Source organism: Chionomys nivalis, chromosome 18 (genome assembly GCF_950005125.1).
Source record: "Chionomys nivalis chromosome 18, mChiNiv1.1, whole genome shotgun sequence".
Lineage (NCBI taxonomy): Eukaryota > Metazoa > Chordata > Mammalia > Rodentia > Cricetidae > Chionomys > Chionomys nivalis.
In genome coordinates, this window is record NC_080103.1 from 22,535,374 (window position 1) to 22,553,471 (window position 18,098).

An 18,098-nucleotide genomic window follows, 5' to 3' on the forward strand; every position below is an offset into this window, starting at 1 on the left:
AAGTATCTTATCTGTAATGTGCTTCCTAGAAAATCTCCTGGGAAGGCCTTTTTCTCTTTTTGGCTCTACGTTAGGTCACTCCCCCATTCTGGAACCTGTCACTGGCAAGGAAAGTATCGTGTTCTTCAGACTAATTCCACCCTGACTGAGAAAGTCACGAAAGGGGAATAAAGGCCAAGAAGTCTAGCAAGCTTGCCACACCACACTCTAAATATCCTTCTTTTTCCTGTCTCCTCCCTTTCAGTGAGGATTATGGAAAGAACTTTAAGGATATTACAAACCTCATCAATAACACCTTCATTCGGACTGAATTTGGCATGGCGATTGGTCCTGAGAACTCTGGAAAGGTGAGACTCATTCCTGTGATGTGAAGTGGGTACTGCTTGCCATCTGAAGCTGTCAGAGTCGGAGTGACCTACGGTCTCACAGTATTGCATTGGGATGCTAGTTTTAATTATCAACATGACACAATCTAAAATCACTCAGTGGACAGTTGTCTAGATCAAACTGGCCTGTGGGCGTGTCCCTGGGGAACTGTCTAGCTCAAACTGGCCCGAGGGCATATCTCTGGGGGGTGTCTTGATAGCATTAATCAGTGTGGGAGGACCTAGCCCAGTGTGAACAGCACAGTTCCTAGGCAGAGGAACATAGGGAATGCAAGTGTGGAAAGGACACTAAACAAGAGCAGGCATGCGTGTTTTCACACTCTGCCCTTGACTGTGGATGTAACCAACTGCTTCAAATCCTTGTCTTGGCTTCCACACAATGATGGACTGTAACCTAGTATTGGAAGCCAAATAAACCCTTTCTCCCCTAAGGTGTAAGGTGTTTCTTCTCAGTGTATTTTATCAAGCAGCATAAATGAAATTAGGACAGCGTTTTAGTTTGGTATTACGGCTTTTTAATATTAAACATAGTTGATGCTGATTGTCTTAGGGTTTCTGTTGCTGTGAAGAGACGCCATGATCATGGCAACTCTTATAAAGGAAAAACATTTAATTGGGGTGGCTTCCATTTGCAGAGGTTCAGTCCCTCATCATCACGGTGTGACGTGATGGTGGGCAGATAGGCATCGTGCTGGAAAAGATGGGGATCCTACGTCTTGATCCACAGGCAGCAGGAAGTGGTCTGATAGTTACACTGAGCAAAACTTGAACAAAGGAGACCTCAAAGCCTGCCCCTGCAGTGACACACTTCCTCTAACAAGGCCATACCTAGCCCAACAAAACCACACCTCCTCATAATGCCACTCCTTATGAGCTTATGGGGGCCAGTTACATTCAAACTACCACACTGGTCACAAACCAGTGCAGATTGTTTTTCCTGATTCACATCCAAAATGCACCAAAACCCTTCATATTTATGTGGTAGTTGTTCCCTTTGACAACGTTGTAGTCTTTGGGGAAACTACATCTTAAAACTAACTGGAGTCAAAAAAAAAAAAAAAAAAACAGGTATACATTGGCTCAATTCAGGGTATCTTTCTTTTAAGACTAGAACTTGGAGACAGACAAATACATACACACCTCTGCCCTCACCCTGTTTCTCCTAACCCTGACCTCTCCTCTCTCGGGCCAGGTGATATTAACAGCAGAGGTATCCGGTGGAAGCCGAGGAGGCCGAGTGTTCAGGTCCTCAGACTTCGCCAAGAACTTTGTGCAGACAGACCTCCCCTTTCATCCTCTAACTCAGATGATGTACAGCCCTCAGAACTCCAACTACCTGCTCGCCCTCAGCACTGAGGTGAGTTCAGCCGAGCTTGCCTTTCCTGGTCTACAGCACCATAATATACCGGCTTTAAAGGACTTTTTCCTTAAGTCTCCTCACAATGAAATGTGTGTTTTTACACTCTTCCCGTCTGGGAATGACTTCTGCAGACCCTCTGTTCCAGGTGCGTGTGATGTAGAGTTACCGTGTATGTTATTTTAATGAGTGAATTCTGCTGCTGCTGGAATAGGGAAGGAGAGAAACGTTTGCAGTCCCCATTCTTGAACTGCAAAGGCCACTGTGACTCGCCACCCTCCTAAGAGTGTCACTGTCACAGAGGAGAGGAAGTTGGGGAGAAAAGCACTGAAGACTGATTCCGCCCAGATGGGCTCCAGTCCATTTCTGCTGAGCCAGGGTATTTCTGTCCCTCCCCCACTGAGGCTACTCAGTGGGCTCCTGACACTGACAGACATCTTGTTCTTAACTGCTCCATTTCAAAGCAGCGGCCAATCACGCATCCCGCGACCTCCGTTTGCTTGACTCTATGACCTCATACTCTTTGGCCCTACCTTTCTAGATGGACTTTCTTGGTGGTCTCTCTCTCTCTCTTTTTTTGGTTTTTCGAGGCAGGGTTTCTCTGTAGCTTTGGTGCCTGTCCTGGAACTAGCTCTTGTAGACCAGGCTGGCCTCGAACTCACAGAGATCCGCCTGCCTCTGCCTCCCCAGTGCTGGGATTAAAGGCGTGCTCCACCACTGTCCGGCAGTGGTCTCTTTCTTAAACTCCTTCACTTCTGTTCATTTTGCACTAAGCAACCCCCCTGCTGTTTTCTGCTTAGAATGTAAAGACTCTCATATCCTTACCTCCTGCTCTGGCTTTCCCAGAGGCCAGCAGGTTCCTGTCTTGAACCCCCAGGTTTCTCCAGGTGTGTGTCCTACAGGCAGCTCCAACTGAGTCCCAGCTGAGCATCTCTGCTCCCCTCTCAGGCGTGTTCCTACAATATTTATAGTAGTTAACGATACATGTACCCCACATCCCCCACACCTGACATTATTGACTTACACACACACACACACTGAACTATTGGAAAAGTCAGTTCTATTCTGGCTTCATTTCTGACTGATCCCGTTCCTCAAGGCCATGGTTGAAGGCCTCTAGCTTTCATATCCTACCTCTAGCTGGGATGCTCTGAAATCCATTTTCCCCATTCTCATCTATGGTTGTGACCTAAAAGGTGACGCTGTTGTTCCCTCTTTGTGACCTTCCTGCTGAGAGCTCCCATAAAAGCCAGGCTCCTCAGCACCCCCCCCCCCGAGTGCACCTCACTTCTCCTCATCTTCTCACCTTGGAGTTTTGCACCACTGATGTCCTTTGACCTTCATGCTCCTCCATGTTTGTCCCCTTCCTGCCTTTGCTAGTCTTCATTTGTCTTTCTGCACTAGCGTCCCCTGATCCTTTTGATCGTATTGCCCATCGTTTCAGTCAGTCGGTGTTCTTCAGTCAGCTGTCGCTGTGCGTTGTGCCTCCACTCCCCTCTTCCACGCTGGACCACATCCATAACTCCATATGGTAGTGAGCTCTCTTGTGTCCCTTGTTAAACTGTGAGCTCCTCGAGAGGCAGGAATGCAGTGTCTGGTACAGGGCCTGGCACACAGGGTGTTTTAGATGAATTTGTTGTTTTCAATTCCAAGACTCCAAGTCTAAGTAATATGTGCACGTGTGTGTGTGTGTGTGTGTGTGTGTGTGTGAGTGTTTTGCTCAGACAACTCCAGTATGTCTTTCTACGGTACTGACTGGTTGGAAGTGAATCATGAAAGGTCATATAAACAGCTGCACAGAATAAAGCTGGAATTTTGATAAGTCATTTATAATCTTTCAGAATGGCCTGTGGGTGTCCAAGAATTTTGGGGAAAAGTGGGAAGAAATCCACAAAGCAGTATGTTTGGCCAAATGGTGAGTAACACAAGACTCCATCTGTGCAGAGCCCTAAACCTTAGTGCTGCCAGAAGTCACATGAATAAATAGCAAGTCCTTGCTCTGTGCCAAGTGCTCTCCAGGGTCCCATAGGGGATAGGAAGGGGGCCGGGACACAGACCTGACCCTGGAGGATCTCCATAGGGGATAGGAAGGGGGTCAGGACACAGACCTGACCCTGGAGGAGCTCCATAGGGGATAGGAAGGGGGCCGGGACACAGACCTGACCCTGGAGGAGCTCCATAGGGGATAGGAAGAGGGCCAGGACACAGACCTGACCCTGGAGGAGCTCCATAGGGGATAGGAAGGGGGCCGGGACACAGACCTGACCCTGGAGGAGCTCCATAGGGGATAGGAAGAGAGCCGGGACACAGACCTGACCCTGGAGGAGCTCCATAGGGGATAGGAAGAGAGCCGGGACACAGACCTGACCCTGGAGGAGCTCCATAGGGGATAGGAAGAGAGCCGGGACACAGACCTGACCCTGGAGGAGCTTCTATTTGTGTTGGCAGAGGATTTTTGTCTCAGTGACTGTTATAAGTCATGTGACTGCTGCCTACAAAGAGTTTTTCTCCGTAGCTGGTAACATCAATTGGGACATAAAATGGGGCTTTAATGCGGGGTCTTTGGTACTTCTCTATAGCCGGGCTTACAGTTCCTCGTCTAGCACTCCATTTCAGTTGCGTAAAACAGTGTGAACGCAGGAAGAGCCAAAAGGGCTTCCAGACTGCGCAAGTGCCACCATTTGCAGCAAGAAAACACTCTCTTCTGCTGGCAGCGTGCCCTGCCCTCTGTGCCTGCCCAAAGACCGTGTACCGTGTACCAGAGGCAGCTCCAACTTGGGAGCGAAGTTGCTTTGTCCCAGCCCAGCTCTGTTTCTAGTCAGTGCTTTTCCCTCTCTGGGCGTCAGGTTCCCCTTGGCGAAAGGAGGCCTCTTTGCAGACTCTGGAGGGTGGTGAAGCAAGCCTTGAGTCGGCAGCCTCAGACCTCCCACATTCTGCTAGCTCAGGTCCGTGTTCAGAGTCTCTTCCTTTCCACCAACTCATTTCAACAAATCTGGTTCCCCAGTTAAGAGCAGATCACTGCCAGAGATGAGCTGCAGGGCCGCTAGCAGCAAGCACGAGACAATGTTAGAATTACACCTGAAAGCTGGAGGCCGGCAGGAGAGCCATGAGAAAACAGACAGCACTCAGGACAAAATTACTGTGCTGGATCAAGGAAGGACACTCACTTCAGCAACTTCTGGGAGAACACTGTATTATGGCTTGATATGATTAATGTTCGTGGCAACGACCCCAAATCCCCAGGGTTTTATGTGTTCTACTTAGGGAACCAGAAGAAATAAATCATACATATTTGAAATATATCTACCCAAAGCACTTAAAATACTAGCTATGCTACTTAAATGAGGTGGGCCTTTTCTAAAAGCGTTCATTAAAGGAGGATTTTGGAGTGCTTCTGTGCCCAGGCCACACCTGATTTCATGTTTTAGTCAGTGGTGCTGGCACTGGGTCCATTGGGTCCACTCTGAACATGGACTTTCTTGACAGCAAGAAAGTCATTTGTAAATTAACAAGTCACTTCTAAAAGAACTAAAATATTCATATCATTTTAAGGTGTGGTAACCTTAGCCATTGAAATTCATCTTTATAATAAAAGGCTAGTTTTGAATGATATTTTATTGCCTATGCAAGGTTTCTTCATTATGTATATGTGGTGTTTTGCTTTGAGACAGGGTCTCTTTATGTAGCCCTGACTGTTTTAAAACATGTTATGAAGCCAGGCTGCTCTCAAACTCACAGAGATCTGCTTGCCTCTACCTCCTGGGTGTTGGGATCAAAGGTATGTGCCACTACACCCAGATTTACATAAGGTTTTTACATTTAATTTTTTTAAGATTTATTTATTTATACAGTGTCCTGCCTGTAGGCCAGATGAGGGCACCAGATCTCATTATAGGTGGTTGTGACCCACCACATGGTTGCTGGGAATTGAACTCAGGACCTCTGGAAGAGCAGTCAGCTCTCCTAACTGCTGAGCCATCTCTCCAGCCCTAATTTTTTTTTCTAATGAGTTTTGCCTATGTGTATATATGTGCACCACATGCTCGAGGTACCTATGGGAGTCAGAAGGGGCATCAGACCCTCTGGTCCAGAAGTTACAGATAGTTGTGAACCATCATGTGGGTGCTGGGAATCGAACTCGGGTCCTCTGCAAGAGCAACAAATGCTCTTAACGGCTGAACCATCCCTCCAGCCCTGATATTTTACTTTTGTACAATATTTAATTGCTTAGCTCTAAACTCAGGGTAGCTAGGCTACTGATGCTGGTAACTCACCTTTAGACCTTTGATCTCTAGGAATGTCCAGCCTGAAGTTCTAAAAAGCATGCTTACACCCAGGACCTTCTGCTGATGGTAACCTATAAGTGCTCTTAGGATCTCCTTCCCTGCAAACCACCTTTCTAAATTTCATTTAGATAATTCAACTGACCTAGTTGTCTATTTGATGAAATAACTAAATTGTTTAGCTCATAAAAACCACCAAGCTAACTAAATTGGGGTGGTGGTGGCTCACGCCTTTAATCCCAGCACTTGGGAGGCAGAGGCAGGCAGATCTCTGTGAGTTTGAGGACAGGTACCAAAGCTACAGAGAAACCCTGTCTCAAACCCCTGCCTGACCCCAGAAAAAAAGCACCAGGCTAAATTCAGATGGGAAACCACAAAGCAACTGACCCGAAGAAGGCAATCACTGTGGCAGAGGCAATGAGACACACCCCACACAATTAAAACAACTGGCCAGGTGACAGATAGCGGCAGACGGCAGACAGTGTATCGTCGGGCACAGTGCTCTAGAATGGGGCTTTCCTCATGCTGGCTCCATGGCTGTTTGAGCAGGGATTCTTGCCTTCACTACCAATGACATATTGGGCGGGATGAGTCATCCCTGAGGGAGTGTTCTGTGCACTTCGAGGTGTTCAGAAGGGTCCCTATCTGTAGCCACTAGATGCTGGGAGTAACTTCTGCCTCCTCCTCGCCCCATCTCAGGTGTGGCAACCAGAACTGTCATCAGACACTCCAAGTGTCCGCAGCGAGGCAGAACTTGTTGAGAAGCCACTGCTCTAGAATTTTGCAGCAGAAAAGGAAAGACTTCCAGTTAGAGTGACCACGAGAGCCCCACAAGAGGACTAGTTTTTAAGCTTGTGCTGGGAGTTGTGAGGTTATGATTTAGTGACTAGAGAGAAGCATGAAGCTGCCGGGGAATGGTGTGCGTCCAGCGGCAGAGTAGGAGTGCAAGTCCGTCAGTGTGGCCGCAGAGTTCTCACAGTGAGGTAGACGGCTCTAGGAGACAAAGGGGTGCAGGCTGTGGGGAGCTCCACCAGGGGACCATCTGAGCGGCTTCCCCACTTTTCCTCTTGAGTGCTCACTGTGAACCTGACCAAGCACAGTGAGCAGCATGCCAGACGCTGCCAGGGCCTTTGCGACCAGCCTAACGTCGTCTCTCAGTAGCCTTACTCCATTTCTTATCCCTGTCTTTGCCTCTTTGTAGGGGAGCAAACAACATCATCTTCTTTACCACCTATGTGAATGGCTCCTGCAGTAAGTATGTTGTAGTCCCAGAAAAGAGTGTCATGGCTGCCCATTCATGGTAGAATATTCTGGGTTGTTTGGGTTAGAAGTAAAAGATTTTCCCATGCTTCTGTAAATTCAGTAGCTACAGAAAATTCAAAGCAGTTAATTACTTTTCAAATCTTGAAAATACAACTAAATTCCTTCATCATGCCCAGGTCAATAAAAGTGTAACTATACACGCAGATGACAAAGTTCATCTTAGCGGTCGTATGTGCTACTGTACTTGCTGTTGTAACCAAATACCTGATAAACACGGCTTAAGGGGAGAAAGGTTATGTTGGCTCCGGTTTAATCGGGTGGGCTCTCGCCCTCACGGCCCCTTTCCCGCTGCCCCGGTGCCAAGTGTTTAGGCATGGCTAGTCTCTTTAACTGTCACGTCCACTTGGCCTCACCTGTCTCACCTGCCTTGCCTGCAACTTGAAACTTGCTCTCAGTCCTTTCTTTGGCAAACTAAGGATTTTTCACATCCTTCTCGACTTGCCCTCTGAATTCTCACTGCAATCCTGACTATACCCATAACAGAATCTGAATGTTACTGCCTGACATCTCTGCCAAGTAAATTAATCCATTAGTTTTCAGTTGTGTCTCATTCGACATTTCTAATCACAGGCAGACTACAGCCAGATTCTTTACCAGAGTGTACATGAACGTTCTCTAACCCAGTTCTCAACAGAGATCTTGTTCTCCTCTTAAGTCTGGCCTTCACATCTACATTTCTCTCAGAATTCTGGCCCTCACAAGCTCCCACTAGAATGGCCCACTGAGCCGTACTTAATTCTGGTGCCCATCTGTCCCATAGCTGTAGACTCTTGCTCATTCCTTGAACTAGTCTGAACTCATTCCAGAACTAGACTGAAAGCCACACGGTCAGGCGGTCACTAGAGTGCACTCTTGGATACCAGATCTCTGGAATAATTACTTTTCTCATCCCTGCTTAGCTCAGTCAGTGTTCTGTTGCTGTGAAGAGACACCATGACCCCAGCAGCTCTTATAAAAGAAAGCATTTAATTAGGGCCGGCTTACAGTTTCAGAGGTTTAGTCCATTATCATGGCACAGAACATGGTGATGTGCAGGCAGACATGGTGCTGGAGAAGGAGCTCAGAGTTCTATATCTGGATCCACAGGCAGCAGGAAGAGAGTGACACTGTGCCTGGCTTAGGCTTCTGAAACCTCAAAGCCCACCCCTAAGTAACACACTTCCTCCAACAAGGCCACACCTCCTAATCCTTCTCAAGTAGTGCCACTCCCTGATGAACTATAAGCATTTAAATATATGAGCCTCAGGGGCCATTCTTCCTCAAACTATCACTCTGACAAAACACTAGCAGGAGTAACCAAAGGGAGGAGAGGTTACTTTGGCTCTTTCCTTTAAAGGGTTTGGTCCATCATGGTGGGGAAAGCATGCTGGCTGAAGCAGCTCTGTCTCTAGCAGCCCTGCTTGGGAGTAAAAGCTCATAGCCATTGCTTGTTCTCATCTTAGGCAATCAGGGAGCAAAGAGCTTGTACCAGAATCAGGAGTAAATGCCAGCTTCAGGTCCTGCCCTCAGTGACCCACAATCCCAAAGATCCCACAACTCCCCAAACGGTACCAAGCATTTAAACCCATGGGCCCATGTAGGACATTTCATATCCAAGCCATAATATCAGTGTAGATACAGTGTAGGCCATGAACAGTAGGAGACTCACAGCCCTAGTGGTTCCTGTAGAAGATGGATCGCTTTCATGTCGGCTGAACTATTGGCCTCCCAATCCATGCTCACTATCCAAGCAGAAGGAAAACATCTTTTTTTTTTAATTGATGCAATAAATACCTGAGTACTTACTGTAGACTACACACGAGTGCAATGAAGACAAAACACCCAGGGCCCACTGTCATGGAACAGTAGTGTAGCGTGTTAGACGATAAATAAGAAAGGAAAGTCTCAAGCAAGATCATTTAAAACAGAATAAGGTCATCTTAAAGTGCCATGAAGAGAGTACAGATCATCACTGCTGCTGTTGTACAACACTGTGAGTCATGAACACTAGAAAACCTCACCTGAGTCAAACAAACCCAAGTGTAAGTCTGTGTATGATGCCGTGCTGCGTGGGCTGTCATTTGCTCAGAATGTGCCTTAATACAGAAGTGCCTTCTCTGTATTAAACAAGAGCGGCTCTAGAGCGGCCCTGTGGATGGCAGGCACCTGTAAGTGAAGTTTTAATGGATACTTTGTCTTGTTTAAGAAGCTGACCTTGGTGCGCTGGAATTATGGAGAACGTCTGACTTGGGGAAAACCTTCAAAACCATTGGCGTGAAAATCTACTCATTTGGTCTTGGGGGCCGTTTCCTTTTCGCCTCTGTGATGGCTGATAAGGTGAGTATTTTCTTCTCAGGGTCTGATGTCCCTGCTAACACACATGTGGATTTCTTTTCCTGTGCATTCCTGACAGCATTTCTTGTCTTCTTGCATTTGAAAAACAAAATGTTTAGACTGATTTATTTTGTCTGTGGGTGATGTGTGTGTTTACACGTGACATGGCAGATGTATGGAGGTTAGAGGACTGTTTGCAGGAGTCTGTTCTTTCTGTACACCGTGTAGACCCGAGGGATCAAGCCCACGTCATCAAGTTTGGTGACAAAAACACTTTCACCTACTGAGCCATCTTGTCAACTCTGTGATTTTAAATATTTCAGGAAAAGCTTCAGAAGAGATTCTGTCGGCAGAGACTAACTCTCAGGGGATGCTGCGGATGTTAACCTCTGTCAGTGGATGTTAACCTCTGGCTGCGGATGTTGACCTCTGTCACTGGGACTAGTCTTGGTTTTGGATTTGTAGGCCCAGTGTTTGGCTTTACTCAGACATGACTATCTGGAGGGGGAAGAAAGTCATTCATTTGCACATTGTTCTATAATCAGAATAACAATATATAATGATAGTTGAGGGTCTGTTACGTACTGGGTACTAGTCTAAATCCCATAAGATGGCAGTGAATACATACATGCATTTCCTGCTCTCCGAGCTTGTATTCAAGTGGGGAAGCCACTAAACAAGTGTCTCAACCACTGTTCCCTTGCTGTGAAGAGACACTATGACCACAGCAACTCCTAAAATGGAAAGCGTTTAACTGAGGCTGAATCACAGTTCAGAAGTTTAGTCCATTATTGTCATGGTGGGAAGCATGGTGGCACACAGGCAGACATGGTGCTGGAGGAGCTGAGGGTTCTGCTTCCAGATTGGCAGGTAGCAAGAGAGACAGTGGGCCTGGCTTGAACTTGTGAAACCTCAAAGCCCATCCCAGTGATGCACTTCCTCCACTAAGACCACACCCACTCCAACAAGGCCACACCTCCTAGTCATGTCAAGTATCACCGTTCCTGTTCAAACCACCACAGCAAGTAGATCTGTCTAGGGGAAAAACCAAACAGCAGGGACATGGGGGGCAGCAGAAACTGGCAGCACTGTTTGCAGGCCCTGTACGTGGTTGGATCCAGGTGATGTGCCCTGAGGAGGGCACGCCTGGGGTGGAATCAGCAAGGACAGATACAGCCCCTCAGACCTCCTGAAGACAAGGAGCCTGAGGTGTGGCTGGAGCACTGGGGAAATGGGGTGGGGGTAGAGTGGGAAGATGTAGCCCACAGGGCTTTTTGTTGTTGTTGTTGTTTTGCTTTGCTTTGTTTTGTTTTTCGAGACAGGGTTTCTCTGTAGCTTTGGAGCCTGTCCTAGAACTAGCTCTTGTAGACCAGGCTGGCTTCAAACTCACAGAGATCCGCCTACCTCTGCCTCCCAAGTGCTAGAATTAAAGGCATGCGCCACCACTGCCTGGCTAGGACTTTTATTCTCTAGGTGGACTGTAGTATGATTTGGTTTCCACTGCAGCAGAATAGGTGTGCGTGAGAGAAGGCAAGAGTGGAGGTAGTGAGAGGAGCAGCTGAGAGGCTGTCAGGTATTCGAGGGACAAGGGAACTGGAAGCAGACTGGTAACAGTGGGTGAGGGGAGACGTGGTGAGATTGTATGTGTGTATTTAAATGTATTGCCAATTGGTTGAGCCGGTGCCTTAGATGTTCCTTGTGGGAGAGAAGAAAAGTGAGGCCATAGGAAACATCTGAGTCTTTGGCCTGAGCAACTGGATATTTGACAGTGCCATTTCCCAGAGTAGCAAAGGCTATAGGAGGAGCAGGTTTGTGGGAGAAAACCCAAGAATTCAGTGTGTTGGATATGAAATGCCTATTATGTATCTGAGAGGAAATGACAAGTCAGCATTTGTGTATACAAATCTCCCAGAATTTCATGGCACTTAAAACCATGTGACTGGGTGCTTTCTTCTGAGGAGTGGGCAGGTAGAGAAAAGATGGGAGGATTGAGCAGGGTTTGAAGCACCTCTCCACTGAAGGCTGCCAAGAGAGGAGGAATCTAGCTAAGAAGCCTGGGTGGGAGGGAGGGAGGGCTGAGGCCGGGGAAATCAAGACACCATGTTGTTATGAAAGCATTTGCAGAGGCAACAGCTGTCAGCTTGGCAAACCTAAGTGAGTGGTAGAGTTTCGTGAACTCCGAGAATGACCCACTGGGTTGGAAGACTGGATTGTGGGTGACCTTGAGAGACTCAGAAGTCGTGAGGTTAAGAGAGGGATCTGGGATGGGAAGTAGACACAGCATCTGCCACTGAACCACAGCTGCTGGTCTCCAGGAGCAGAGACCAGAGCAGTTGCTTCTTAGCAGACCCTATCCAAATTCTCACTGACCAATATCCTTCTAGGAGTTCTGGACTCTTGATCTCCTCCTAGCCTGCACGGATCCCCTTCATGGCTATGGAGAGAATTCCTTAGAGGCATGTCTGTCTCATCTTGATTCTCCTGTGGTCTCCCAACATGGATTTCATCTTCATCTTCTAGGCCATCAATTATCTATTTCTTTGGATTAATTCTCTAAAGCCAGGGTTATCTCAAAGAGACCAGACACTCAAGTGGCAATCATTTTGAGAATTTCAAGCAAGCATGTGCAAATGTTATCAGCCTAGTCTGCTGAAGGAGATGGGTGCCAGTGACTGGGAGGACAAGAGGAGCCAGAGAAAGCCAAGATAGAATGGACCGCTTCATTGCCTGGAGATGAGTGGGAGCAGCTTAGAGAACTGCCATGGGACTTCTTGCAATTGTACCCACTGAGGAAAGGATTAACACAACTATTTTAAAAAAAATGTTTCATGTCCTTAACATTTGACACCTTGACGGAAAATTAAAAATACAGTTATTGGTATATTTATTCTAGGATACAACGAGAAGGATCCACGTGTCAACAGACCAGGGGGATACGTGGAGCATGGCGCAGCTTCCTTCCGTGGGACAGGAGCAGTTCTACTCCATTCTGGCAGCCAATGATGACATGGTATTCATGCATGTAGATGAACCTGGAGGTAAGAGCCGTCTAGTGGCCCACCCTTGAATCCGCAGAGGTGTAAGCTTGGGACTCTGCTCTGAGAAGCGTTCTTTTGTACATGTCAACTCCTCTTCTTACCCCAAGAGGTTTATTAATACCCCAGAGATGATGTGTTGCCTCTTTAAAAGGCGCTTGTTCTGGTGCCTCCAGTGGTCTGTGAGGGTGGCTGTGCCTTAAGGCGGAGCTCCCCGGAGCAGACTGCTCAGTGGGACTGAAGTGCAGGCAGTCCGGGCCAGGTGAGGACAGGAAAGAGTCAGACACGGGCTTTGGTTTGTTTGATGTTGTGTTGAGATGGGGACTTACACTGTAGTCCAGGTGACTCCAAGCTCACAATGCTCCTCCTCTTAACTCGGGAGGCTGGGATTCCAAGTATGTGCCGCTTTGCCCAACCAAGAAACTCACGGCCATTTGATTAAGCATCGTTATGTCTTTTGAACATAATGATAGAAAGTTAGGGCTGACGTTTTGTCTCGTTCCAATTTCACTTTTCTAGTGATAATTTTTTATATAAAACTATCAGTTTGTGATATATTCGAATTTTTTTAAAAATTCTTCACAAAAGAGTTTGAGAAGCATTCTAAAGTACAAAGATTTAGAAATGTGTGAAATATGAACCTAAATACAATGCATGTACCAGCAAAATATACCTGGGAAGAGCTTTTCTGATTACGTCACACAGCAAACAGTGTCTCCTGGGTTCCAGCATCTAAGCTGACTGCCAGGTTAAAGACAAACGTGAAGACTTTGCGTGTGAAGCTGTGATCAACAAATGTGCTGGACCAGTCATGCATGACAAGATTATTGTTTTGTTTTTTCTCTGGTTCAAGACTCAGTGTTTTCGTTTGCTTTCTCACATCAGATACCGGATTTGGCACGATCTTTACCTCTGATGACCGCGGCATCGTCTACTCTAAGTCTCTAGACCGACATCTCTACACCACCACAGGTGGAGAGACTGACTTCACCAACGTGACTTCCCTCCGTGGAGTCTACATAACGAGCATGCTCTCCGAAGGTGAGGCTCGGCCTAGTTCTGGCTCCTTCAGCGGAACTGGTCAGGGTTTGAGGTCCTCGGGAACCTGCTGGTCCTTCCCCAGTGATGTGCTTGTCCTGCCAACAAGCCCGCCTTGTGTGTTGTGGCCTCACTGTGTGGAGAAAGTAGAGCATTGCAGAGCAGCAGAAGGAGGAAGGAGGAGGGGTGCGCAGAGGGAAGTGTACATTACGGGTCTTCTGTATTTGGAGGGTTAGGCCTAGAGGAATGAGCCCGAGCTAACATTGTATCTGTTTTTCATGTAGAGAGCATAGTGCTAGGCCAGCCAAAGTTCTCCAAGGGTTCTGCCATAGGGCTCCCCTTTACCAAGGCTCTATGCGAGGAAACACATTACTTCCAAGGACAAAGACCCTTAAAGCTTTTTTCTGTGTCTGTATTTTGGTGGCGGAAAGGGCTGTTTCTCTTCTGTAGACACCTTCAGTGCCCTCCGAGGTCCCGGGCGACACTGACTCCGCGTCCCCTCCCTGACTGCACATCCAGTTCTTTTCTCTCTCATTTGCTGTCTGGCACTCAGCTACCCCCCCCCCCCCCCGTCAGTCCTCAGATGTGCCAGCCACACATTAACTCATCACAGATCTGCCTGGCCGTTCCATTTCCTCAGAGGTCTGCCAGGTAGAGCACTTCTTCAAGTCGGCTCCGGTGTTACTTTCTGAGTGAGAATTGCCTGCATTAGCCCATTTTAAATTCACACCTTCTCCCTGCCTCACACAGATTTCCAATCTACCTTAGATGTCCAGATTTCCATAGCACATAATCCATGTGATTAACATACACATTCCATGTAGTTCACATGTTCACTATCTCTAACATACACATTCCATGCAGTTCACATGTTCACTGTCTCTAACGTACGCATTCTATGTAGTTCACATGTTCACTGCCTCTAACGTACGCATTCTATGTAGTTCACATGTTCACTGTCTCTAACATATGCATCCTATGTAGTCACCTCAGACACAGGAAGAGAAGGAAGCTAAATCCTGATGCCCCTGCGAGGACACAGCCAGTGACCTCACTTCCTCTCATTGGCCTTCTGTCACTCTGGCAGCCACGCTCTGGGAACCTGGGCAGTAGAGAAGAGGGAGGAATTTAAGGTCCAAACTGCAGCATAAAGGAATGCTTTTGGGTTTCTCGGGAGTGTGCACTCCGGATGGTATCTGGAGTTAGCGGGGATGTCCTATAAGTGGCACAGCTTCCTCAGGCCTGCTGTTCACCAGTGCTGAGCTGAGCCTGTGGAAGGTGCTAAGAGCTCGGGAGACTCCAGAGTCAAAGCAGAGTGGGGAGGGGGAAGGAAAGGGAGCGGGGTGTGAGGGGAACACATGGAACCTGTACTCTGTGAAAGCGTAGATGTGTAACTGGCATGGTGGGCCGACTCTGAGACCTCCAGGGTGTCGGGCTTACGTCGTCACTCTTTCCCTGTCCAGATAATTCTATTCAGAGCATGATCACTTTTGACCAGGGAGGACGGTGGGAGCACCTGCGGAAGCCGGAGAACAGCAAGTGCGACGCGACCGCCAAGAACAAGAATGAGGTTTGTTGGCGCCCGCTGTCATCTGTGTGTGCAGAAAAGCAGCAGTCTGAGCAGTACTAAGCTTTGACATCATGAAATCTCATTCCCAGTCAGGGTCCCAGGTGAAGGTGGAAAGCTCGAGAACAATGAATTCACTTACAATCTGTGAATTAGAAATGGTATGGAGAGGCCAAGATAAGATACTACAAGTTGTCTTTAAAAAAAAAAAAAAAGATGGCATGCCAACCATTTATATATGTTGTTAAATTTCTGAGTAAAGACAGAATGGACAGATGTGCTGGTTGTTAGCCAGGGGTCTTCGTGGTGGTGAAGAGGCCTTAGAAGAACAGTCATTCATAACATGGTACAGGCATGGGCCAGTACCCCCTGGGAGAGCTGGTTGTTCCTGTGTTCCCTTCAGACCTGCTCCACACAGGGTCGCTCTGCTTCTCTAGCCTGGAGTTTTTGGTGGTGCTCTCCCATGGCATGAGATAAAAGGCACCTCCACCATCCCCACCTCACACGCTCCCTTTGTAGCCACGCTTACCATGTCTACCCCCGTCTTCACCCTTTCCTGTCCCTCTGCCTTGGGCTTGCCCTGCCCCTGCTCCTCTCACCACCCACCACCCAAGGCAGGAGTGGTGGCCTCTGCTTACCGTGACACTTTCCCGTCCTCCGCCTCTCCCTTCCCAACCTTCTCTTGGTTCCGCTTTGCTATCTGGGTAAAGTCCGAGCTCTGGTGAATGAAGGCTCTGTCCTGCCTGGCTCTCTCCACCCTCTCCTTACAGACACACCTTTGCGGTCACACACCCTTGCTCTTCCTCCTCTGTGGCCTCTCCATGTCCTGGCAGGAGTCAGGCCTGTCTCCCCAAACCCTGATTAGTTACAGTCTGTGGAAATCCTAGCCTTCCTTAGTGTCCATCCAGTGAGAACCAACCATCATTCTTCCTTCCACTAGTGGTTGGCTTAGCCTTTTAGCAACTACAGAAGGATAATCTTTACTATTGGGACCATTGGAGGGGTTTGTTTTTTTGTTTTTTGTTTTTGAATTTTTTGTTTTGTTTTTCAAGACAGGGTTTCTCTGTGTAGTTTTGGAGCCTGTCCCAGAACTCACTCTGTAGACCAGGCTGTCCCAGAACTTGCTCTGTAGACCAGGCTGGCCTCGAACTCACAGAGATCCGCCTGCCTCTGTCCCGATTGCTGGGATTAAAGACGTGCACCACCACTGCCCAGAAAGTTTTTGTTTTGTTTTGTTTGTTTGTTTTTAATAGGATTTCTCATGTGGCTCTGGCTGGCCCTGTGTGGACCAGGCTGATCTTGAGCTCAGAGTTACCCATGTCTGTGAGGTCACCTCCTGAGTGTGGACGTTCCAAGCAGGTGTCATCACACCTGGCTCACTTGAGCTTCTTGGAGGGCACCAGCTGTTAAACTGCTTTCACACTTTCCCCTACCTGCTGACATTTACTCTTCCCCTCCGCTTTACTGACTTATAATTGACAAGTTAAAATGGCACATATTTATAAGGTACAGTATGACATTTTGCTGTGTGTATACATTGTATACATTGTATTGTGGTATACATGACCACACTCAAGCTAATTAGTGCACACATTCATTAACCCAGTTATCTTTTTATTGTGTAAGATAAGGGCATTTAGATCTAGTCTCAGCAGATTACACAGTTTATATGATGCTCACTAGCTCCCCAGATCTTACTTGTCCAATGTAACTGAAACCTCAGAACCTTTTGGCCAACACTGCCCCTCCCCCTTGCCTCCTGATCCCTCGCAGCCACCTCTCCCTGCTTTTATGAGTTTAGTGTTTTATGAGATTCCACATTCAAGTAACATTGAATGGTATTTGTCTTTCGTGCCTGGCTTATTTTATTTAGCATGCAGTTTCCCCGGTTCATCCATGTAGTGGCAAACAGCAGGTTCTTTCGGGAGCCAGCAGAGTCCAGCTCTGCTGACTTCCATCTGATCTCCTTTGTTGAGAAGAACTAACATCCCATCGCGCATAGACCACATTTTCTTTTTCCTTTCAATAGTCTGGGGCCTGGAGAAATGGTTCAGCAGTTTAGACGGCGGGGGTGGGGGAGCTAGAGATGGTTCAGCAGATGGTTGGACACTGCCTGCTCTTCCAGAGGGCCCAGGTACAATTCCCAGCACCCACATACAGCAGCTCACAACTGTCTTAACTCCAGCTCCAGGGGATCCGATACCCTCACACACACATACATGCAGGCAAAACATAGGCAAAGGAAAGCATATAAAGTAAATCTTTCTGTTATTAAAAATACGTAGGCTGGCTCTCTTTCTTGAGCTGAGCCACAGTGGATGTGGCCTGTAGATTCTGGCTGCATCTCTTTTGGGTAAATGTTAAGAAGTAGACTTCCTGGCAGTTGTATAAATTTTGAGAGGAACAGCACACTGTTGTGTGTGTTGATGGCTTTAATTATGTTTCCCCAACAGAGTACAAGGGCTCCCCTTACCCTGTGACTTGTTACTGTTACCTTTTTGTTAATACAAATGTCACCATTCTAACGAGTTGGAGGTGACGATGCCTTGTGGTTGTGTGTGCATTTCCCCAGTGGTTAGTAATGCTGAATCTTCTTCTAATACCCTGGGCTCTTTACTGCCTTTGAAGAATGGCCCATTTTGAAGTTAGATACTTGTTTCTTGCTGTCCAGCCCCTTGTGCCGTGTGTAGTTTGCAGATACCATCTGTTCTGTTGATGGTCATTTCACTCTTTGGGCATTTCCTGGGCATAGCAGGAGCACTTTAGTTTAATGTGATTCCGTTTGTACAGTTTTGC

The 18,098-nt window shown here is 47.5% G+C and overlaps 1 protein-coding gene across 4 annotated transcripts in view; it reads left to right on the forward strand.

Annotated features, from left to right (window-relative positions):
• The window catches only part of Sort1 (sortilin 1), an 82,443-nt gene that overhangs the window by 43,974 nt on the left and 20,371 nt on the right, over window positions 1-18,098 (forward strand). For 2 of the 4 annotated variants that reach the window (XM_057793087.1, XM_057793090.1), the window contains exons 4-11: window positions 245-347; window positions 1,579-1,743; window positions 3,585-3,658; window positions 7,228-7,277; window positions 9,535-9,665; window positions 12,556-12,700; window positions 13,583-13,738; window positions 15,199-15,305. In XM_057793087.1, coding sequence (XP_057649070.1) covers window positions 245-347; window positions 1,579-1,743; window positions 3,585-3,658; window positions 7,228-7,277; window positions 9,535-9,665; window positions 12,556-12,700; window positions 13,583-13,738; window positions 15,199-15,305 — 931 coding nt within the window. The remainder of the gene's footprint in view (window positions 1-244; window positions 348-1,578; window positions 1,744-3,584; window positions 3,659-7,227; window positions 7,278-9,534; window positions 9,666-12,555; window positions 12,701-13,582; window positions 13,739-15,198; window positions 15,306-18,098) is intronic. The other 2 variants (XM_057793088.1, XM_057793091.1) reach the window with 1 other exon arrangement.